The sequence below is a fragment of the Salvia miltiorrhiza genome, chromosome 2, assembly GCF_028751815.1.
Source record: "Salvia miltiorrhiza cultivar Shanhuang (shh) chromosome 2, IMPLAD_Smil_shh, whole genome shotgun sequence".
Lineage (NCBI taxonomy): Eukaryota > Viridiplantae > Streptophyta > Magnoliopsida > Lamiales > Lamiaceae > Salvia > Salvia miltiorrhiza.
Genome location: NC_080388.1, coordinates 30,966,713 through 30,991,817, shown reverse-complemented (window position 1 = coordinate 30,991,817; position 25,105 = coordinate 30,966,713). Strand labels below are relative to the sequence as shown.

General features: G+C 37.0%; 3 protein-coding genes across 3 annotated transcripts; 1 reads left to right on the top strand and 2 right to left on the bottom strand.

Annotated features, from left to right (window-relative positions):
• Positions 1-2,569: 2,569 nt before the first annotated feature.
• Positions 2,570-3,838, bottom strand: LOC131008285 (uncharacterized). The gene has a single exon (XM_057935173.1). The coding sequence runs from the start codon at positions 3,836-3,838 to the stop codon at positions 2,570-2,572; it is 1,269 nt and encodes a 422-aa protein (XP_057791156.1).
• A 2,916-nt stretch (positions 3,839-6,754) lies between these two features.
• Positions 6,755-7,528, top strand: LOC131008284 (uncharacterized). The gene has a single exon (XM_057935172.1). The coding sequence runs from the start codon at positions 6,755-6,757 to the stop codon at positions 7,526-7,528; it is 774 nt and encodes a 257-aa protein (XP_057791155.1).
• A 1,552-nt stretch (positions 7,529-9,080) lies between these two features.
• Positions 9,081-10,981, bottom strand: LOC131013310 (uncharacterized). Its single transcript, XM_057941387.1, has 2 exons — positions 10,655-10,981; positions 9,081-9,551 (listed from the first exon to the last, which is right to left on the bottom strand). The coding sequence occupies exons 1-2, from the start codon at positions 10,854-10,856 to the stop codon at positions 9,235-9,237; spliced, it is 519 nt and encodes a 172-aa protein (XP_057797370.1). The 5' UTR covers positions 10,857-10,981; the 3' UTR covers positions 9,081-9,234.
• Between the last annotated feature and the right edge of the window lie 14,124 nt (positions 10,982-25,105).

Below are 25,105 nucleotides of genomic sequence, written 5' to 3'. Positions count from 1 at the left end.
TTCCCCGACATCAACCCGGCTGTTTCCCGGATTAATGCCCTTTCTTGTATTTAGTTTCTCCCATCTGGACTGGTAAACCTGCCAAATTGGAGATACTTCAAGAAGATCAGTATCAACCTTAGATTTTCCCGTCATTGGCCTAAGATTGATCTCTCCCTCTTTTACCCCAGAGGTGGAGGGTTGACATGTTGGTTCGGGCGATAAAGCTTTAGCAACATCTTTTTCTTGAGGATTCGGTTTTGACACCTTAGCCTCAGAACTTGTGCTAGGGGTACTTGAATCCCCTGCTATCGGTAATCCGGCCAGTACGGTAATGCCTGCTTCGATCAGGGGAGCCCTAATCCCGCGCAAAAGCGGCTTGTGGATCATGAAGATTTATCATCTTCTTAAGGCATTCTCGTATACGGTCAGATACTTTGGCTTCATAAACCGATTGTATCCTTCCAGCTTGTTTGGCATGGAGTACACACTCTTTACCATTCCTGTTGTAGCATCTCCATGTTATCCTGGAGTTGCCTCTGGTTTAAAATGATGGCGTCAACCTCAGTTGGTTCCATCTCTTGTTAGGAAATCTGCAAGAACATTATCATCAGAATTCAGAATGACAATATCAAAATCATAATATTGGCATTCAGCCTGCCATCTAAGTAATCTAGCATTTTCAGGTTTAGATTTAATTTTCTTAGTTAAGAAATAATTAACGTTAGTGTTATCAACTTTCAAAATGAATTTCTTTGCAAGTAAAAATAGCGGCCATTTCTTGGACGCCTTTTTGACTGCATAGAATCCTTCTCGTTGATGTGCCATCGCACAGCCTCATTGTCGGAAAAGAGACCACTACAGTATCTACATGGTTCCTCTCCATAAGGGGTAATTTTTGTGAGCACTGCTGCCCACCAAAAATCACTTGCGTCGGTGTATAGGACTAGTTCGTCCTCGTCTTGTGGTATTGAAAGCTTTGGGAGATTTTTGCAAATCTCTTTAAGCTTTTTCATACCCTCACGATGCTCCTCCTTCCATATGAATGGAACATCTTTCTTCAGTAGTGGACTGAAGATTTTTCTATGCTCTGCAAGATTTTTGATGAACATCTCTGCAAAGTTAACAACTCCAAGAAAGCTTTGGAGCTGCTTCTTTTCCTTGAGATCCTCTGGAAATTTTTGGACCTTTTCCACAATATGATCTTGTAGAATTATCCCAGACTCATCGATCTCGATTTCCAAAAATTCCATCTTCTGGGTTGCCACGACTGCCTTCTTTTCAGACAACACCAATCCTTCTTGTTGACACACATCCGCAAAGATCTCCAGATGCCTAACATGTTCATGAGTGTTCTTTGATGCAATTAGAATGTCATCAATATAAACAAATATGAATGAAGAATAATCTTTAAAAAGATTATCCATCTTTCTTTGGAATATCTGAGGTGCATTGGCTAACCCCATTAGCATGGCATTCCAGATATAGTGTCCCTGTGGAGTTGAGAAGGCTGTGAACTTCTTGCTTCCCTCATCCATACGAATCTGGTAAAACCCAGATTTGCAGTCAAACTTTGAGAATACCTTTGCACTTCTGATACAGTTGATAAGGTGTTCTCTGCTCGGGATGAAGTATCCGTCAAACTCAAGAATATCATTAATTCATTTGTAATTAATGACCAGTCTCGGTTTTCCTCTTTTGATCTCCCCATGATTTCTCACCAGGAATCCAGGGCTGCTGTAAGGCGAATTCCCTGGTTCGATCAACTTTAAATCAAGGTGTTCCTTGATTATGTTCCTCATATCCTGCTGATCTTGAGTATTCATCAGGATAGGTCTGAACCTCACGAACTCATGCTCCTTTCCAGTTTTAACTTTTAAGGTAGCTTTGAGTTGGTTCTTGTCCTACCATGCCAAAGGATCCTCGTGATAACACTTCTGGATTCTCCTCTTGACATCGGCTATGGACATCTGTTCTTCTTCCTTAATATCTTTATATGATATCAAGGAAACTTTGAGGATTTGAGTTTCTTCCTCTGAGAGATCTGGAAATCCTTCGATTCTGCATTTAAGCAAAACATCTCTGAATCTCCGTTGATCCTTCATTTGTGGTCTCCGGAGTCTACCATCATCACCATGCTTGCTGCGAAAGTTAACTGGCATCGATCGATTAAAAGCTCATTCGAGCCTTTGCACAATGATTTTGTGGTCACAATTGGTTTTGAACACCAGCCTCCTGGCCTCATTGTCCTGTGTGTACTTCTTGAAAGTTTGCAGAAAATTATTCCCGAATAATATATTTGCTCCAGTATCATGGAAATAGATTGGTGGAGTCTTGACCTTGTACCAAGGTGTTTGGCCTGCTCCGCCTATCAACATCTTCGTCTGTTTTACTCATTTGGATAAGAGTAAAATTTTCTTGGAAAAGTCTAGTCCTACAATTCGAGGCAGTTCCTCTTCAACTTTTGTTGGAAAGACTCCTCTTTTTGTTGTGCAGATTCCTGCTCCTGAATCAATATAGGTAGCAAAATATTCTGCCTTGTATTTCCCATATAACATCCCTACGGAGATGTAGATCGAGAATGGACTCGTCATTTGATCAGCAACCTCTTCTCATCGATGGTGATCTCCATTCCACTTGCTTTCCTTGACCATGGTTGATAATTGTCAAGGAAATTTCGTCCTAAGATTAGGACGTCAGCTTCTTGTCCGGCTTTGCCTTCGATCTGGATCTCGAAGCCCCCAATCTCCAGAATTCCAATGTATCTATTATTTTCTGGATTTGCCAAATAATACAACGTGTTGCAAGGAAATTGATTTTTCCTTTCGGTTGTATCAAACTTTGTGGAAACATTTCTCCAACCTTCGGGGCATTTGAGTTTTACTCTTATGCCTTGAACTGGTGCTTCCTGGATTGCTTTTCTCTCGTAGAAATGAGAAAAGCTTCTTTCCAAAGGCCTTGATGTAAGCCTTTCTCCTTGGAATGACAACCTTGGCGCTTTCAATCTGAGACTTTGATCGTATTTCAGCACCTGCTTGTCTCCGATTTGGATGTCAATTTCCCTTATTTGTGGGATTTCGACTTGGTCAGGGCTAATTGCCTTGGCCACCTCCTTGCATATTTCTGGGATTTCAATAAAATCTTTTTCCAAAAATAGATTCGTGTGGTGGGAATTTGATAGGGTATATGAGACTTGATACGTAATCGAATATGGCCTATTTCCTCCTGTTAAAATATCCTTCCTCTTGTAGTCCTGATATAGTGTCAGGGCTCGGCTGAAGGCTGCATCTTGAATATTATAAGCGATCTGTGGGTACAACTCGGCTATAATCTGCTTAGCATAAAGATTGCCTGAGAAAGCTCCCAGTACTGAATCTCTTGAATTTGTGACTCTCTTATCACAAATCACAATGTCGATTGGTGTATCTGTTCCTGGATAAAGAGCAGACTTAACCACCAGCTGAATTGCTCCGATATGAATCCATTTCATCGTATTAGCGACTTCTGGCTTCATTTTTGAGAGATCTCTTCGCACGTCTTCGGCTGGAATTAACTGGATCTCTACTTGGTTGTTTGTCAATTCTATTGGAAGTGACAGCTCCCGGCTGGTTGTGCCAAAGAAAACATGATGCTTTCTTTTGAATGGACTCAAGCTTTGTAGAACTTGATCCAATCTTCCTCTTGAAAACCCTTGGAATGTTTGTATATCCACGGTTTTATTCTTGATTTTTTTCACGAGTTTATCCACCACCTTTTTCTGCGGGATCAGACAATGGCTGGTATATCCATTCTGATTGTCCTTCTGCAGGTGGGTAACAACCTCGTCTTCTTTAGTCTGACTCGCCTCCAGATGATCCATCCGTCATGTCTGAATCTTCAGAACTAAAGACTTCTTCCTGCTCGTATATACTCTCATCAGAGGATATGTCCTCGAATTGATACACGGGTATCAGTTCTTGGTTGTAGAGGGTGTCTTCGATATCCGGTGTGGATTTGAATTTTCGTATTCCTCTTTTCTCGTTGTCAGGGCAATTGGTAGAAATATGCCCTTTTGCACCGCACGTCCGGCAGTTACAATCTTTAAAACTTTCATTTGTTTTGGCTTGGGTACGCCTGAAAGTTTTCCTCGCTGGAGTTCTCTTTTTGAGATGAAAATCGGCTCCTCAATGGTCCGCTCCGTTGACCTGATTTGTAGGAACGAGCCTTCTGTCTGGTCCACATTGTTCTGGGCCTCCAAGATCTTTGCCTTGTTCTTGGTTTTGTTTCATAGGGTTGATACCTATGTTTCTTCCTACTCCTCCGTTGATACAGCAACTCAGCTCCAATCTCTGTTGGAAGATCTAGGTTGTCGCACATCAATGGAGATCTTTTGTTGATCCTTCTCAATTTCTTGAGATTTCTCTGGTCCGCTGCCTTCTGGCACCATTCGGACAACTTCTTGTGGACATATGACATTCTTCTTGATGCACTATCCAGTGGATAATCTCCTGGTGACACGTACTCGTTGATGAGCATTTCCCTCCATGGACTTGGAAACTTTGTAAAAAAGAGGTCCCTAGCTGTCTGATCATCAACTAACCCCATATGGACATATAGGGTATAAAGGCGCAAAAATTCATCAAGAGCTTTTGGCTCCAGCACTACCAATCTTAGATTGTAAAGTGCTTGTCGATATTTTTGACGTTTTTCTTCTCCCGATCCTTCAAAAAAACCCATTCCGAGAAAATGGATTTTAACCTGGTGGGCGGCATACTCAAGGATTTCCAGAGCAGATTCTTTGGTGAACAGCTCATTCTTCTCCTTTGTTGATGCTTTATCCCAGAATTGTTTTGCCATTCCAGCAAAACTTGCCTCGAAGATTTTGATAAATTCGTTTTTATCATATTCTATCGTGGCAATCACAACCTTCATTGCTGAAGCTCATTCATCGATGAGTCCTTCCCAATCTTTGAAGCTAGCTTCATCGAGGTTGAGAATCAATCCGTATGGATGGATTGGTTCAAGTGTGGCCTTCCCTACAAGAGTATCCTGCATCTGGGGTCGGCGTCGTCTGGTTCGTTGATAATGACTCGATTCTTCACGAGCCCCATCTCTCCTAGACGATTCTGCTTGTGGATGCTCAGCTTTGGGCACCTCTCCTCCTTGGTTCATCTTTAGATAAACCATATTTAGGTTAGCAAATGATTCTGCTAACTCTTGTAGATCTTCTAATCCGATTCGATCAAGGTTATTCATGATTTTTCCCTTTCACGATTCGAATTATGTCCTTCGGCTGTAGTTCCTTAGGCGCTGCATCAAGTGGTAGTGGATACGTCGGGTCTTTGGACCATGTATTCCGAATGCTTTCGGAACATGGTTTCCGCATTTCGATGTCTTCCACCTTCTTCTGGATATCACGCAAGAGTTTTAAGATTTTCTCTTGTTTGAGTGATATTTGGCTTATCTCCATTGGTAGATCATATAGCTTGTTGCCACAATATTCCACCGTTCTTTTAATCCCCCGTAAGTTGATGTTCTCAGAAGAGTCTGGCTCGATCTTCTGATAAGCTGGATAGGCGGTTCCAGCTTTGTTCCTTGGCTCCATTAGTCGTGTGACTGGTAGGCGTCGTTTCTTGCTCCCTCAATCGCTATTCTAATCCCGGCAATTCCTATGAGGTGTTCATGATAGGAATGAATACCCGTGATGATGTCACGAATAATCTCAACATCTTCTCCTCGCCGAATATTTGTTACGAGGGCTCGATTGTTCCAGTTGAGCTCGTCTATCAAACGAGTAGTTTCTCTCTCCAAATTTTGGAGAGAGTTCCTGTACATAATACATCTCGGACACTCGTTCGGATCCATAAGTTTTAATGGAGTCTCCTCCCACACAGGTTAATTATAAAATAAATTAAATATAATATAATGCCTCAATAAAAACCCGCTCTGATACCATTTTAGGCCAGAGCGTGGGGTCAATTTGATTTATAATTAAAAGAAAACATATTAGATGGGTATTTCATAAGATTTTGAATACACTGTCCTTTTCTATATCAAAAGCCTCAAAAGTGGGGTTTTGTGTAATTATTTCTGAAATGGGGTAGTTTCCAAATTTTCAAGAAATTGGGTAGTGGGGAGATTGAACAACTATCAAATGTTGTGATAAAAATTGGATTTTTCAAATCTCGTTGGCAAAATGGATTTGAGCTAAAGGTTGTGATATTATACGCAATTATCCCTTGAATATATTACTATTATATTTATTTACTCAAAATCAATTTTCATTGAGTAAGAAACAATTATTTAAAGTTTGTTACTTAAAATATGGTGTTATCGAATAAAGTGATAAATATAAAAGATAAGTTAATGCTTATCCATATTGATTAATTAACGTCAAGTAATCTAGTATAAAACTTATTACATCAGTATATGTAATAATTATGCATACAAGTGCGGGCTGCAAAGTCCTCACATGTGACGTTGTTCGCCCGACCCGGTCCCAGGGTCGTACCCACGTCGATGTGCCCTATCATCAAATATGTTGACAATTTAGAAATGAGAGAGAGAAAAAATGTAATCCATATCATTCATAGATGAAGAGTATGTTTAGCTAAACTTATTCCGAAGAGTTTTTAAGCTTTAATATTAATAGCTTATAAGATATTTCAAGAGTTTATAAGTCAAGATCTTCCTCTGGAAATGTTTGAGTGGGGCTCTACCGACGAGAAGAGCTCTAATAGCGCGATCTATTGAGGTTGATCCGGCTTGCTGCAGATGCGGATGGGAGGTTGAAACTATGGAGCATGCTCTTCGTGATTGCCCGTGGGTTACTTTCATGTGGGAAATCTCGCCAATCCGGCTTCGTCCCATGAACGCGACTACAGTTTGGAATATTGAAGAATGGTTCGAACAGGTGAGGCTGAATCCCAGCAAGGAGGTCCACTCCGCTTTTGCCACCATTGCTTGGGCCTCTTGGTATGCTCGAAATTTGTTGCTCTTTCAAAACAAGAGACTCACTCACATTGAATGTCTCATGGTGGCTCAGGGTGCCTCTTGGAAAAGACCGACTTGCTTCTCGCTGATCAGCTCTAAACCCAGGAGTGTTTCGTGTGTCCGAGAAACACAGGTCAAGATCAAATGCGACGCTGCTATTGGAGAGGGAGTGGGAATGGGTTTTGCAGCTGTCATGCTAGATGCGGAGGATGTTCTGTTGGGTGTTAGGTGGGGTTTTATCCAGGGGGTGTTCACGGCTGAGGAGGGAGAAGCTAGGGCCATTCTTGAAGGTTGTATCTTCTGCGAAGAGAAGGGATGTAGAGACGTCATCCTTGAAACGGACTGTCAAACTCTTTATTGGAGATTGCTCAAAAGGGAGGAGGACTTATCTTTCATCGGGGACACACTCAAGGACATTTTTTCACGAGCTGACAGTATGCACCAAGTCAAGTGGAGTTGGACGCCGAGAGAAAACTCTGTCGAAGCTGATCGTTTGGCAAAATATGCTTTAGTTTCTCGCTCTGTTTTTTCTTCTTCTGTTTTGTTTCCTTTTGTCTCAAACTCTACTGCGTTTTAGTTGAATGAAGCTCATGCTGGTTCTCAAAAAAAAAAATTAGTAAAATTTTTTCAAAAATTTATAAATTGTGAAGTATTTGGATAATAGAATTTATAAGTTAAAAAAAAAAATTTATGCAAAAAAGAGAAAATCTTTATTAAAGAAAAAAAAATTAAAGATAAATTTAAGAGTATAGATACAATTAACAAATTATGATTGAATAGTATTTGTAAAATGTTTATTGTATATAAAATTATAAAAAAAAAAAAATTGTGATAAAAACAAGTTACTCCCTCCGTCCCAATAATGAAGACACACTTCATTTGGGCACGGAGGTTAAGGTGAGGTAATTTAGAGAATAAAGTGTAGTGGCTCACATCATTAGTGTATTTGATTAAGGAGTTAATTAGGGGCTTTATTTACTTTACTCTCAACTCTCAACTCTCTCTCTCTCATCTTCTCCGACGACCACCACCACCGCCACCGCCGACCATCACCACTGCCACCTCCGAAAATCAAACCCAGAAAATCAAAACTAGACCACCACCGCCACCGCCGACCATCACCACCACCACCTCCGAAAATCAAACCCAGAAAATCAAAATTAGAAATCGCAAATTATCCAAAAAATTTAACACCAAAAACTGATTCAAACCACTGCCGACCACCGCCGCCGCCGCCGACCACCACCACCAGTCATTTTTAAAGAACCCAGAAAAGCAAACCTTGAAATCGCTCTCCCCATCATCCGTTAAAGAAAAATCAAAGAAACATTGAAAAGAACAGAAAAGCTAGCCTTTGATCCGGCGAGCCATCACCGCTGTCCCCGTCACCCTCTTTCCCTTCGCCCCTGCTCCCTCCGATCTGAGATCCCCAAATTCATACCCTCAAATCAGAAATAATCCCCAAAATCAAGGTCTTCATAGGCATGAAACATAAGTAAATCTGCAAATTTGAAACCCAAAAGGTATTGCAAGGGCGGCGGCCTTCCTGCCGTCACTTTGATTCGCCGGAGAAAGAGAGATAAACGACCGTCGATGAGTGTTGTTGACTAGTGCGTGAGAAAGAGAGGGAGGGAAGGAGGAGGGTGAGATGATCGAGGGAGATGGAGAGGGGCCGGAAGCCATAGCTGCTGTAACGGTGAGATGAGCGAGGGAGATGAAGAGGGGCCGGAAGCCATGGCTGCTGTAACAGAGAGAGAAACGATGGGTGGCTGTGAAGAGAGAGAAAAACCATTGGAGAGAGAAACTATTGGTAGGTGAGAGAAAAGAGTTAGGATTTAGGTTTCTATAGAACCTTAATTAATTCATGTTAATTTTAGCCCAAAATAGAAATGTGTCTTGTTTAATGGGACAGCCCGAAAAGGAAAGTGTGTCTTAAATAATGGGACGGATGGAGTATTTTTTAAGAAGCTGATAAATTAGTACCTTATTTTTACAGCTTATAAGTTATTCAAAAATTTATTTTATCAAATATTTTAAAAGAACTTATAAGCTCATTATCAACTTATAAGCTATTTTTAAAAACTTATATGCTCGCTCAAACACCTACTAACTCACATAACCAACATTACAAGGATGAATGATAACATCTATATTATCTCCAAGATAATATATTAATACAGCAGCATCCACTATACAAGATCTTATAATTAAGGGCTATCAAAGCAATTATTTGAAGTGGCCGATAAAGATGGAACAGGGCTTGAAGCCCCAAAACACAACACTCTACAAGAATTTTTCTATGCATGTCGTCAATGTAGATTCTGGTACAGCACCTATCACTGCATCTTTCTTCTCACCATTCTTGAACACTATCACAGTTGGAATGCTCCGGATTCCGTACTGGGTCGCGATTGAAGGGGATTCATCAGTGTTAACCTTGTACACCTTGAGCTTCCCGGCATATTGCAGGGCCAGCTTGTCGATAACAGGGTGGATCATACGGCACGGCCCACACCACGGAGCCCAAAACTCAACAAGAACGGGTAGGTCGGATTCAAGTACGAGAGACTGCCAAGTTGAATCGGTGACAGCAGGAGGCGCTGCAGTTTTTCAACAAGCTAATGAATAACCATGTCATTGATGCTAAGAATGTTTCAAGCGCATACATTGTCACAAAAATATAATTATGAAGGATTTTGATTCATAATATCTTTATCACAAATGAATGCATTCACTACCAAGAAACTTGAAAACATATACTGATTAGGGCACCAAGTAACTATTACTAACTAGCATTGCTTGGAAATTTCACAATTATGAACTATAATCAATTATATTGAACTTAACAACACAATTTGAGCATAACAACGAACTGCAATCCAGATTCCATCATTATTCATCCATGAACATTGGTTAACCTTTCGTCATCTCGATTTTTTTAGTCAATTTTCAGAACCAACAATGGATTACAATCTTGAATATTTTAGGAACGGGCTATGAACACAGATTTATTGAAGGATCATCTCACTGGAAAGGCTTAGGTAGTTAAGAAAGAAGCGTGATTTTACATATCATCTTCAACAATATAAATGGCTCCATGGATGTTCACTTCCTTAACCTTTATATCATCAATTTTTAAGAATCCAACAGGATTTTCACTTCATTTACAACATCAATATCAAAGAATCCCCACAGGCAAGCAACAAAGCGAGTCTACTGTCAGTAATAGCAATTGTGTAGTTATAGTGGCTAAATTCAAAGGATTTTGTTAAAATAGGATAATCCCCAAACCCCAACAAAAAAAATAATAATAATAAAAGACCTCCTCATTCTTATCCCCCCCCCCCCCCCAAAAAAAAAAAGATTGAGCTTATTTAGGGGCATTTAAGAGCTTTTCATAAAAAGTTGACAACACGCTTTAAGCAAGCTGCTTTTAATGGCGTATTCTCAGACAAATTCCTGTTTTGTTCCACACGATTCCAATAGAGATCGAATTAAGACATAATTTGATTTTGAAAAATATTTGAAGTTTTTTATCACAGCAGTCACTCCTTTGCTAATTGAATTTCAGCTAAAACTACACTCCAACAATATGCTACTACACACGACAATGCTTCAGCAAAACCGAAAAACCTACACTAAAAAAAGAGTGATCGGACTAAAATCATTCAGCAGAAAATTGAGGTATGAACCGAATACAAACCTTCGACAGCTGTGTCCTGCGCCTCACAGACGATTCTACTAGCAAGTCGCGCTTTCCGAGTTGAAGTGAGCTTGACGGAGGGGCGAGTTGGGTGGATCTTGAGTCCGCTGAAGTTAGAGAATCGGATGGAGGTGGATCCGACTACGGGAAGGAGGGAGGCGGAGGCGCGTGGGACGATGAGGGTTTCGAGGAGACCAGCCATGGCGAGGAAATTGGGGGAAACGGATATTCACACAGAAGGAGTGAGAGTGTAGATAATCATAAATGGAGGAGTGTGGTTGAGTGAAGTTTGTTTGTATTGTGTATGTGATTGAATGGATGAGGAGCTGTCTCACGTGGATCACGTGGGCCTCACATGGTCGTTGCACCACGTTTCTTTTCCTGGGCTCAGCCCTTTGGATTTGGGCTTTCAGTCAAGCCCACACGTCCTACCATCAACAAATAAAATAAGGAAAATATCATGTTCAAAACTCAAAAGAGGATTTGACCAACAAAATTACCAACTAGTTCAAAATTGTAGTTTTAGTGTAACTTTTAAAACGTGGTGAATTAAATTATCACATTAATAATTTTAGCAATTTTGTCCCCTTAATTTTCTTTCGATCTCTGGAGCGCTGAATTGGAGCTTATATGAATTAGTAAAGACGATTCCGCTTTTGTGAGGCATAAATGATGATGTTTCGTACAATTTTAATTAAAAATTTCTCAAAATTATAAAGAAAATGTATTATGTATATACACCCTAATTTTCGATATTTAACAATTGTATTGCAAACGACGTCGTAACATGAATATTACGTGACGAACTAATCCACGTAAACTTCAACTCAATAATCCGATGATTGAAAAAAATTAGGGGGACGAAATTGTAAAAATTAAAAAAAATGGTGATTTAATCCGCTGACTTCAAAAATCAAGTTATATTATAATTACAAAATAATTTGTGAATTTATTTGCCAAAATTCATTTTTGAAAAGGGTTAATTACATTTTGTATAGTTAAGAATTCAGTTGAACCAAATAAAAATTTGAGAACCTAGTCATTTGTACCAAAGGGATAATTGAAGACCTATTAATTAATTATTATTCGAAAAACGCAAGTCGCTCGAATACATATCTCTACAAGAGCTCTCTGCAGATAACTCGCTGGAACTGTACATTTCAAATACAAAACTTACTTCATCTATCTATTATACTAAAACAAAGTTGTGAAGCCAAAATTTCCCGCCTAAATTCTATGTCTCTTCAACTTCTTCTATGTCTCTTCACTGTATTCTCATTCTGCCTCTTCCAACTTTTTTCTTTGTCTTCTTTTAATTTGATATATCCCTAATTGTCTCTTCGAATTCTCTTGGTGTATTCCCAATGTTTCTGCAGTTTACTAGAATTCAAAAACATTATACTCCTTTCTCTATTTTTACTCCATAAACAATGTCATTTTTTTCATCTTTTGATTGAATTGACAATATTTTTCTTGAGTTCTTGCATTTTTTATTTGCTATACAAACTGTGTTTTTCTTGCATTTCTTATTTGCTATATAAATTATTGTTGCATTTCTTATTCGCACTGCAAGTTATAGATTTTTTTTTTGTTAATCTTCAAGTAGATTTACCTTCAATGTGTTGAAATTACATTTGGTAAAAAGAAATTCATGTACCTTCCAAGTATGTGTCAAAAATTGCTTCAAGATAGGCAAACTAAATGGCTCAAGTCCATCGAGAGGTTCCCAATGTAAATTTGTAAGGGATGAAGGTTTTTTGGCAGCAACACGAGGTAGATCGAAAACTAATTAATGAACTTGCAAGAAATAGAGCTTAACAAGTTTTATATACACAAATAAGTTTTTTTTGTACTTTTTTTTGCGTCGGCATTGTAGGATTACTCTTCTATTCAGAGGAGGAAAACATATCGTGTGAAGAAGAATGTGCAGTGCTATTTTTTTTAAGAAAAGATGCAACGGCGCAACGATGTTAAAGTTTTAGGGTTGTTGTCTTTTATTTTGTACTACCAGAAAGAGCGTACATTGTATGCATTATTATTTTATTTGATAAAATATAAAATATAAATATAATATATATTTATTATATTTAATTTTTCAATTAACAATTTAGTCTATTTAATTCTATTATTTCTTACAATATTTTTTTAGAAAATCTATTAGTTCATTACTTCTACTAATTATAATTATTGGATATATATATTTATTTATAAGCCTTATCAATAGCTATATATATATATATATATATATATATATATATATATATATAGGGAGAGGTTCAAATAAGAACCACTAATAAAATAAGAACGGAGAACCATTTTAAGCCATTCGATCATCAAGATCTACGGTGGATGCATCATCTTGGTGGATGGACGCAGGTGCTGGGTTCGAATCCTGAAGGGAGCAAAAAAATTATTTTTTTCGGATGCATTAAATTTAATAGCGGATGCATTAATTTGTATAGCAGATGCAGTAATTTTATTGGTTCTTATGTTCTCACGATAATTGTGGTTCTCACTATAACCGCACCCTATATATATATATATATATATAGGGAGAGGTTCAAATAAGAACCACTAATAAAATAAGAACGGAGAACCATTTTAAGCCATTCGATCATCAAGATCTACGGTGGATGCATCATCTTGGTGGATGGATGCAGATGCTGGGTTCGAATCCTGAAGGGAGCAAAAAATTATTTTTTTCGGATGCATTAAATTTAATAGCGGATGCATTAATTTGTATAGCAGATGCAGTAATTTTATTGGTTTCTTATGTTCTCACGATAATTGTGGTTCTCACTATAACTATATATATATATATATATATATATATATATATATATATATATCACATAAATTTAGTGTAATATTTAATCAATTAATATATTCTTACAAATATATAATATGTAAAATAATCTTAAAATAAAACATGTAATATGGATAAAATAGGCAATTGACATGTTGTTTACAATGCTCTTTTTATTATTAGTATAGATTTTTATTGTGAGCTGTTGGATTGTTTGATTCTATTGGGCGCCTATGACTATCATTTACTCGTTTTAGACTTCAATATTATTTAGGGGTTTTGGCGAATAAAATCACGAATTATTTCGAATTTGTTATTTTAACGTGACATTTGAAGTGTTGCAAATTAAATCACCACCTTTCCAATTTTGGCAATTTCATCCCCCCAATTTTTTCCAGTCGTCGTATTGTTGAGTTTGAGTTTATGTGGATTAGTTATCCACGTAATATTCATATTACGACGTTGTTTACAATAAAATTACTAAATATTAAAAATTATGGTGCAAATATAGTATATAATCCTTTTATAATTTGGAGAAATTTTTAATTGAAATTGTATGAAACGACGTTGTTTAGACCTCACAAAAATGACGTCGTCTTTACTAATCTCCATAAGCTTCAATTCAACACTCTGGCGATCGAAAAAAAAAAGTGGGGAAACGGAATTGCAAAAATTGAAAAGATGGTGATTTAATTCGCCACACTTCAAAAATCGCGTTAAAATTACAAATTCGAAATAGTTCGTGATTTTATTTGTCAAAACTCCTATTATTTAATTATTTTTTTGGATCTTTTTAGTGTTAAAAAACTATAGAATCTCTTCGTTTTTTGAACACCAACCTAAGAAATGTTCTCAACTCTCAAGACTGTATCAATAGAATACAATCTCTTCTATCTTTCACAAAGGTTTTGTTTGAAGTCTTATGTTATGTGCTAATTATGGTCTAATCTATCTATCTATATATATATATATATATATATATATATATATATATATATATATATATATAAAAGTACAATCACTTCCAAAAATAGTAAGTTGTATTTTCCCGCCAAAAATCACCTTATTATTTTTGTAAATAATTATATTTTTAAATTTTATTTGTTACTTTATTTCGTCTACTCTAGATGATACAAATATCTTTTTATTATATTTTTTTCTACTCATATAATTTATTACATTTTCATGATTTGTAGTTTTTATTTTAAAATGAGTTTGTAGCCTAACTTTTCCTTATATGACCATATTAAGTATGTCATAACAGAAATTTTTCTGATCATGAAATATTATATATATATATATATAATAAATATAAATAAAATTATCAAAATATTAATATAGATAAGATTTATGATCATATATGGACTTTTAACATATGTATTTATTTATCTTTCTTTCATGAATATTTAGTCAATTAATTAACAAGTATAAAAGAAATTTTGAACATTTAAAATTAATCAAACCTCTATAATCTATATCTATATAATATATAATAACGACTACATATTGTCGTAATTAATAACTTTTATTTTCAATTATGTTTCATATATAGTTTCTAAAAATGATATGTATAAATAACATATCATATTTATTTATTGATAATTTTGAATCAACAATTAATAACTAATGTTACAATGGCATAACTCATGACAACAAATTAATTTTAATATTTTAATTGAATGTTATTTCTATAGTGGCATGTAATAAACTTAAGAAGATTTACTTATATACAATTAATACTCCATATTATGTTATATATATAATATATTCCATACAATATATGTGTATATATGTAACGCCCCGATTTTTCATAAACTTTTCAAACCAAAAACTTGAAGAACTAATAGTTAAAAATAAAATTCCTTGACTATCAAAATTTAAAATAATAAAAAAAATAAAACAATAAACTAAACTTAACTAGTTCAACTAAAATTTTTCTATGCATAATCTTTATCTCTAGTCATTCTCGACTTCCATGGCCACCTCGACCCCAAAACTGCAAAACTGAAAAGATAAGGGGTGAGCATATTGAAAATATACTCAGTGAGGAAAAATAACGAAAATATTCATATACGTTTTCACATACGTAATCAAATCAAGTTATCGTACTTGCAAACATACGCCAAGAGACCGGAGCCCCTTGACAAACATAATCATAGTTTGAGTCGATGGCTTAAGTCCCATGACCAAACACATACATAGATCAATGGCTTAGGTCCCATGATCAACTTATCAACATATATAGATCAATGGCTTAGGTCCCCTGATCGCACATAACATCGTAGATCAATGGCTTAGGTCCCATGATCGCACATAACATCATAGATCAATGGCTTAGGTCCCATGATCGCACATAACAACATAGATCAATGGCTTAGGTCCCATGATCACACATAACAATATAGTCATAAGATGCACGTAAACAAGTAATCAAATGCGATAATAAAAACATATATAACCATATGAATAAGCGTAAATGTAATACCCGGGCTTTTGATGACGTGTTTAATTGCTTGAGTTTGAGTAATTAGGGTTTAGATCCCTTGTTTGATTTACTTTGTAAATAGATGAGGAGTTATATGAAGTTTTCTTGTTATTTTTTTTAAGATGTTGAGATGTTCTTTCGATGATGTGAGAATGATGTGGGATTTTATATCCGTATTTGAGTTTGAGTATTTGAATAATTCGAGATAATTATTTGAATGAGAACGATGAACTCGGAAGTGAGATCTGAGTCCGTTAAGACGTTTTTGAAAATTTTGACTTTTTGACGATGAATAGTAAAATACTGCTATTTCGCCTTTTTGTCGACTTTCAAAATCTTACGTGCACGTCGTCGAGAAATATTCTTAGTTTTTCGATACAAGTCCAATAATGAAAGTTTTTATTTTTGGACGACGAGTGAATAGTAAATCGGGATTTCTCGATAAACGAACCGAGCTCGTTTATCAGAATTTTGAGAACGAGCTTGCGTTTTCTATATTTATATAGAATTACGAGTGCAATGAAAGTGAGTAGAGGTTGAGAGGGCGAGTAACAAAGAGTATGGGTTGTTAGTTGTTAAAACGAGACGAGACGAGATATTTAACGACTAACGGGTTAATATCCTAAATATCTAACCTACCCTACCCCTAACCACCCCCAAACCTCCCAAAACCCCTTTCCCCTCACTAACTCACGCTATATCAGCCCACACCACACACACAACTCACATATTCACACACACAACACCTAAAACACACACTACACACGCCATTTTCCATTTAAGCTTGGACGGAGCTTTTGACCTCCGATTTGAGCACCGAGACGAGCGCCGATCATCTTTTCGATCACGTATCTAAGTAGGTAAGATCTTTACCTACGTTTTGATGGTTTTATTTTCGATTTTCGTCGACGTCGAAAAACGTCGATTCTCGACTTTATTTTGAAACGACGTCGGATCGTCGTGAAATTTTAGTATGTTGTTCTTGGGTAAATGTTGAGCATGTTTAATGAAGGGAGTAAGAACGGAACGAACCGTAGCTATGAAACCCATGAGGGCAGCCCCGTTTTTCACATATTAGCTTGTCTTTCGATTTTTGTTTGATCGTTTTGACTTGATATTTGTGCTTAGGGGTATGCTAGAATCGATATATATTAAATTCGTATTTTTCCAAGCACGAAAATTGTATAAATTTTTAGAGTATGATTATTTAAATTCTTGAAGTTTGAGACGTTGCATAATGAATATTATTGCGTATATGTGTTCTACGATATCACATGAGCATGCTAATTGATTTACAATTTATGGATGATAATTGTTGAACGAAATTAAAACTGGAATTCTGTCAAAATTTTACAGCAGTTTCAAGCTTATGTTTCGATGAGTTTTCATTGCTTGATGGCTCTGAAATTTTAGTATGTTTATCTATGATATGTGTATTTCGTTGCTGCAAAATTTCATGTCTTTTGGATGATTTGTGCTATTTTAAAGATATTTTGAAAAATCCTTGACAGAATCTGTCAACTATTGGTAGACTTCACAAAAACGTTTATATCTATTAATCCATGAAGGATTTTGCATCACCGTTTTTTTTTAAACGAAACTAGACTTCAATACTTTTCTAAAAACATAAGATTTCGATTTTTATGACCTCTGAAACAGAGCAGTTTATTATTTCAAAAATGCCCTGTTCTGCTGTCATATTTGTCCAACAGTAAAAGTGTATGAGTTTCATTGTTTATTTGGCAGATCATATGAACGTTTTCTCTTGTGAAATTTTAACCAAATCTTCAAGGATACCTTTAGTTTTGGATGATTAAATTTGATGGAATTTTATTAAGGTTTGCCTTGGTTTCTAATGGCCTAAACAAAATTGGCAGAAACTGTCAATCTTTGACAGCCTGCACTAAAAGAGCAATATCTCCAAAAACCTTTAACCTTTTTGGTTAACTACCATTTTTAGAGTGAACTACACTTCATGAAGTTTTTGAGATCAATTGGTATGAGAGTTTATGATGATTGAGTTGGTTGTTATGAATTTTTAAAGATGACACAAAAACAGCAAAACTTTCTAGAAAACAACTTGATTATATTTGTTTTGATGGATGATACGATATGACTAAATGGTGTGAGTTGTGAGAGTTATGATTAACGCACATAAATGTTGGTATCTGACACTCGAACAATTGGTGTCGAGTATAAATGATAGTTTACTGATAAAGAGTTTTGATGATTTTGAATTGTTTGGTTTGCGTTGAAAAGATGTCAAGATGTTAAGTTTTGAGTCGAGAGACGAGTTCACGTAGTGAGATTCACGCGTTGAAATCTCGTGGCTGACATTATATATGAATAGGTCATGCCGAAATTTTTAGTGAAATTAGAATTTGAGCATAGTCAATTCTTGTTGACCCGTGACTCAAATACATGCCTAATGGAAAGTTTAACTTTCTAATCGGTTAATTAGACGAGATGAGAGCGAATAGATCTGCTAAGAAAGTGGACTTTTCGATGTGTTAAATATTTCTTTTAATTGAAGCGCTGCTAATTATAACATAAGGATGTTATAATTAATGAGTAATGACGAGAGATAATAATTGTTATATTGATTAACAATCAAGGGAGATGAACATTAGAGATACTAATGTTTCATAAAAGAGATTAGATTATTAATCGAGGTTTCTTTTATAACTTCTCACCAATTCTTCATAACGATGAAGGTCCTTTTGGGAAGTAACGACTTGAGGGAGAGAGTGACGTTACTCATTGATACAGAGACACAACGAGGTGGGCATTACTTTTACTATACGTATATAGAGATCCCCTGCTTGTCGTAGGCCTCTTATACGAATGAATGCATGAGATGATTTAACTGTTAATTTCAGTTTTATATATCTATCAAACGAGTTTAATGCTACCTTTGAGCAAGTTATTTCATGACAAAATCTTTGAGTTAAAGTTATTTCAAGTATTGTCTTGCCATAAAATGTTTAAATTTTAGTATGATATCTATCTGCTTTGGCTTTGCCAATGATGCAATCGAATTCGGGTCCTGGGCAGTTGATAGCTATCCTGCCAGGACTAGTGTACACCAGTGACCGTGAGTCATCTAGCGGGTTGGCCGGTCAAGTGACCGTGAGAGGTGGCCACCTCTCCGGCACACAGTTTCAGATATGATAGATTACAAAAGAACTTAGTCTGATCAGACGAACTTTAAGAATCACAAATGAACTTAGTAAGCTTGGGCCTTTTTAGCGAAAAACTCCCTTGCTGTACTGATTATGATGGCATGACAATTTATAGTTTTGAAGCATGTATTTTTATACCTAGGCATACGTGCCCACTGAGTGCTTTTGTACTCAGCCCTGCATATGTTTTCTAAATGTGCAGGTTGAGCTGATGTGATGATGGTGCTGCAATGAGCGGAGTCTCCAGGGTTGTTAATAAATAGTTAACCTGTCTAGAATATGTCTTCATACATATGTCTAGCTACTTTCCGCTGCAAGATGTTGTTGATGTTATAGTATGTTATGTCATACTTTGAGTCTTAAGAGAATGGTTGCATATGATGTATAACTTGATTAATGATATTAATTAACTTTTATGCAGTCTTTCATAGACTGTTTTCAATTGAGTATTAATGAATAAAAATGACGAGTTTTATTAAGATGAGTAAGTTTTACGGCTATAAATGACGCCCCTTTTCTTCCCCTTCTTCTTTAACCCCATCCCTAGTCGTGGATCACTCGGCCTAACTATCCCTAGTTAGGGCGGGCTGTGACAGAGTGGTATCAGAGCGAAGGAAAGCTCTGAATTAGAAGTCTTGAGTTTAGTCTAGAATGAGTCACTAGACTTATAGTTATTAACAACCGTGAGCTCAGCGCACCATCACACCAGGCTCAACGAGGTATGTAAAATTTCAAGGTTTATTTGACGTTAAATTTTGAAGAGCATGATGTTGAGGTTATATGATGAGTTATGATGTTACACTTTAAAGGTGCATAGTTTGAGTTTGAGGATGACAACATGATTAATAATGAGTTATTATGTTGTAAGAGCATATGTTGATGTTACATGATGAATCATGAGAGCGTTTATATCATATGATGTTATATGATTGAGGATGCATAATTATGAGTTATGATGTGATGTATTTGAGATGTTTTGTGATGAGAATTGTTTGAGCAGTTGTGATAAGTCACGATGATTTAGATGAAGGAATCTAATGTCATTGTTAAGAGAGATTTTTTTTTACTAAGTAGAAGGATGAAATGAGAACTTAGAGCTAAAAGCTTGAGAGAATTAGCAATTGCTTTAAGTACTTGTTGGTTTGAGTTATGAGTTTGAGTTATGAGCTTGAGTATAATAGCATGATTAATGATGAGTTATTAGCATGCTGCAATGAGATATTGTACGATATGTTGAGTTATTTTGTGACGCGAGTTTTGCTCACGCAACCTTAATGGTACTTGAGGAGGTATCATGAGCCATAGTCTTTGGAGATGGCTTTGAGAGAGAATTGTTGAGTTGTCTTACTGAGTCACGATGATTTAGATTAAGGGATCTAATATCATTGTTTAGAGAGATTCCCTACTAAGTAAAGACGGGACGAGATGAGAATTTAGATGTTTTGAGCTTGAGTTTTAAGATAACAGTACTACTTAATAGGAGTTTTGCTAAGTTATGTTTTGTTTATTTCTGTTGCTGAAGCCAAGTAGAGTTAGTTCCTAGAGTCACCTTTAAGTTCTCCTTATAGGTTGGCCAGGACTGTTGGCACTGCACGAAAGTGGACTGTTGTGAGATCGAACTCAGGAAAGATCGGATACGAGGACGAGGCGTACAGTATGTGGTAGAGAGATACCCTAGCAGATTTTCAAACACATGTTCATAGACTATGAAAGGATGAAAGCCTTATGGTTGTTACTAGACTGGATGGCATCGTGCACCTAGTCCCCGTGCTACCAATCGAGTGGTAGGATTGAGCAAGGAAGAAAGCCACTCAATATAATGGGACATGTCGTCTTGAGCATTGGACCCACAGGAGATGGGACTTGTTACAGATACCCAGATTTTGTATGCGGATCTACTGACCGGATGCTTGTTTTCTACCAGGGACTCTAGAAGAGTGTAGTAGATATCGAGTCGATCCTTGAGTATCAATTACCAAAGATGATAAAATGATAAACGATAATGAGGATGAGAAGTAGCCGAGGAGGGCTAGAGTTGATGAGGATGAGAAGAGAAGTCGATGTAGGCTAGAGCTAAGGATGATCTTGAGAGTATGCGCGGTACACCCTCGTTTTTGATTAGTTGCAATTACATTGCGATGTATATAACTTACTTAGGAGATACTGGTACTTGAGATTTTGACATGATGATAGATAAGCATGCGAATTTAGTACCCTACTGATGTTAAATAGATGGATGTTCCTAGTGTGCTAAAGTAGCAACTAGATGAGTTAACTGGTAGCAATTACCGTAGGAGGTCCAGACCGAGACATAGTACTATTAATGGTGTCGATTTAGAAGGGACATTACGATAGATACTATGGTTTTTGTAGGGTTTAAATAACCCCTTTATGTAAGCCCTCTAAAAAGAGGCATTCTACTGATGGATATATTAGGTTGACCAGAGTGGTCTTTTTGTTAGCATTTCGTGAGTGCTTATTGCCTTACAGATGAATGTTAAGGTGACCGTGAGGGTTTCCTTAAAGTTGAGTTAGTAAATTGAACTTGAGTTTTGAGGATGCTTAGAGCGTTGGTCGAGTTGAGTTTTCCTTTTGTGATTTCAAAAATGCCTCAAAGATGTCATCAAGAGTGTGATGTGAAGGATAGGCGGGATAATACTCCGCCACCACCACCGCAACATGAGAGGAGAGTCGAAAAATATTGAACTTTCGAAACAAGAGTCTAGAACATAGGACCCTGAGTTTAAGCTTTTAGCTTGCTGGTGTGAACTTAAGTTTTGTTATGTATAGTATGTTGAGGGTTTAGAAGACACAGAATTTCCAAGTTCGGGATAGTATATCCCGTGTGACTGGGGAGTGATTATGTTGGACCTGGCCAGTCCGCATGATCCAAATCTCAGTAGACGTGTTTTGGGTTTATAAACCCACGTGTTTCAACTTTCGGTTGAAAAGCCAGATGGGTTCTTACTCTAGGTCATTTTTGTTCGACCTGGTAGTTACTTCATTCTACCCTCTGGTCATTCATTTGAGTCTCTTGAACAATTTGTTTTGATGTCGTTCTAGTGTTGAACCCTTACAACTTTTGAGTTATCCTAGTAGATTCTTTTGATGTATAAGACTAGTGAGAGGCACGTCAGAAGACTTTAACACCCGAGCAACTGGTAAACTACACCTGAGAACAATTGAAGACTACTCTTGAGAAGTATGTACCAAGGAGTACAGTAAGCAGAGAGAGGCTGATTATCGAAGTTTGATGCAAGAAAAGAAATCGGTTGTAGAGTATAATTGAGAATTCTGTGAGCTATCACGTTCGCTCATCAGAAGATGGATACTGATGAAGAGATGTCTAAGTTTTAAGTGTTGGTTTAAGGCAGGACTTTAAGGTAGTATGGGCAAGTTATTGGATGCACCAGTTAGAATCCTGTTTAATACAAGAGCCTCGCATTCTTTAATTGGTTGAAGCATGTTACCTTCAAACTCGAACCAAAACAAGCTAGTCCCGAGTTGAGAGTAATCACTCCTGTAGGAAGAGCTACTACAGTTTCTCACATGATTTCTAACTTAGAGCTTGAGTTAGGATCACTAAAGATGAAAACAAGAACCTTGCACTTAATGCCTATGTGGAACGTAGACATTATTCTAAGGATGGACTGGTTAGCAGAGAACTTTGCCCCGATTGATTGTAAGAAAAGACAGATAACTTTCCAACCACCTGGGAAGGAACAGACATGTTTTCACGGCATTGATAGAAAGAATAGAGTTCCAATCGTTTCGGCACTTCAGGCGTCGAAATTGGTAAAGAAGAAAGGAGCACAAGCTTACCTAGTTTACTTGAATGATGAAGGAGAATCAAGTAAAAAAAAAACTTTGAGGATGTAGCAGTGGTAAGAGAATATAGAGATGTATTTCCCGAGGTCTTACCAGGATTGCCACCAACAAGACAGTTGGAGTTCACTATCGACCTAGAACCTGGATCAGCACTAGTGTCGAAGGCACCCTATAAAATGGCGCCTAAGGAGCTACAAGAGCTGAAGATTCAGCTACAAGAATTGCTTGAGTTAGGTTTTATTAGACCTAGTGTATCCCTGTGGGGAGCACCAGTCCTTTTTGTCAAAAAGAAGGATGGCACGTTGAGAATGTGCATAGATTATCGAGAGCTGAATAAATTGACACTCAAGAACAAATATCCTTTACCAATGATAGATGACTTGTTTGATCAATTACGAGGAGCGAGCTTTTTCTTGAAAGTTGACTTGAGATCATATTACCACCAGTTCAAATTTTGACAGAAGGATATACCTAAGACAGCTTTTCAAATGAGGTATGAGCACTATGAGTTCATAGTTATGCCATTCGATTTGACGAAGGCACCAGTAGTTTTCATGGATCACATGAATCGAGTTTTCATCAATAACTGGATAAATTTGTCCTAGTTTTCATAGATGATATTCTCATCTATTCGAAGAATGAGCAGGAGCTCCAAAACATTTGAAAACGATGTTGGAAACACTAAGAGTTGAGAAGTTTTTTTTCCAAATTCACCAAGTGCGAGTTTTAGTTGAACGAAGTAACTTTACTAGGACATGTTATATCATCTGAAGGAATTAAAGTTGACCCCGCCAAGGTACAAGCTGTACATGAGTGGAGATCACCAACTACACCTAACGAGATTCGCAGCTTTTTAGGCTTAGCAAGATACTATCAGAGGTTTATTGAAGGATTTTCCACGATAGCAAGACCGATGACACAATTACTTAGAAAATAAGCTAAATACAATTGGAAAGAGGAGTGTGAAAAGAGTTTTTAAGAGCTTAAAGGAAATTGACTACAGCACCAGTGCTGATAGTCCTAGAAATGGATAAAGAGTATACCATCTACGCAGATGCGTTAGAGAATGGGCTAGGATGTGTTTTGATGCAAGAAGAAAGAGTTATAGTCTATGCATCACGATAACTTAGACCCCACGAGATAAATTATCCAACGCATGATTTAGAGCTTGCAGCCGTTGTGCATGCCCTGAAAATTTGGAGACATCATCTCTACGGAGTTAGATGTGAGATTTTCACGAACCACAAAACTTTGAAATACTTTTTCGAGCATAAGGATATTAACATGAGGCAAAGGAGATGGCTCGAATTAGTAAAGGATGTTAACTGCGACATTAATTATCACCCTGGCAAGGCCAATGTAGTAGTCGATGCATTGAGCCGAAAGGTCTCGTCAAAGTTAGGATGTCTTCTCACGAGAGAGGATGAGCTTATAAAGGACTTTGACAAGATGATGATAGAGATGATAAAACCACCAGAGACGATAGCGAGTATTGTTGCGACGATGCCTAGTTTGAGGAAAATGGTGATTGAAACACAAGGAAAGATGAGACAATGAACAAGTTACGAGAAAGGATAAGAGCAGGAGATCTCAAGAGTTACAAAAAAAAAAAAAAAAAAAACATCAGACAATGCTATCTTATTTGAGGGGAGAAGATGCATTCCCCGCGATGATGAACTTAAGAATACGATCATGAGTGAGACTCATGACACGCCTTACACCGCCCACCCAGGAGGCACAAAGATGTATCAGGTTGTAAAAAAATAGATTTTTGTGGGACGGAATGAAATGAGACATAGCTTCGTTTGTAGAGCGATGCTTAGCTTGTCAGCAAGTGAAAGCATTACACCAACGACCCTATGGGAAGTTAAAACCGTTGGAGATTCCCGAGTGGAAATGAGATCACATAACGATGGATTTTGTGATAGCTTTACCCAAAAGTCAAAGAGGAAATACAGCAATTTGGGTGATTGTAGATCGACTAACAAAATCTGCACATTTCATACCGATCCTAATCGCGTATGGACCAGATAAGTTATCACAATTGTACGTTCGTGAGATTATAAGATTGCATTGAGTACCGGTGTAGATCACCTCAGAAAGAAAAAAAAAATTTACATCACGTTTTTGGATGAGTTACAGAAAGAGTT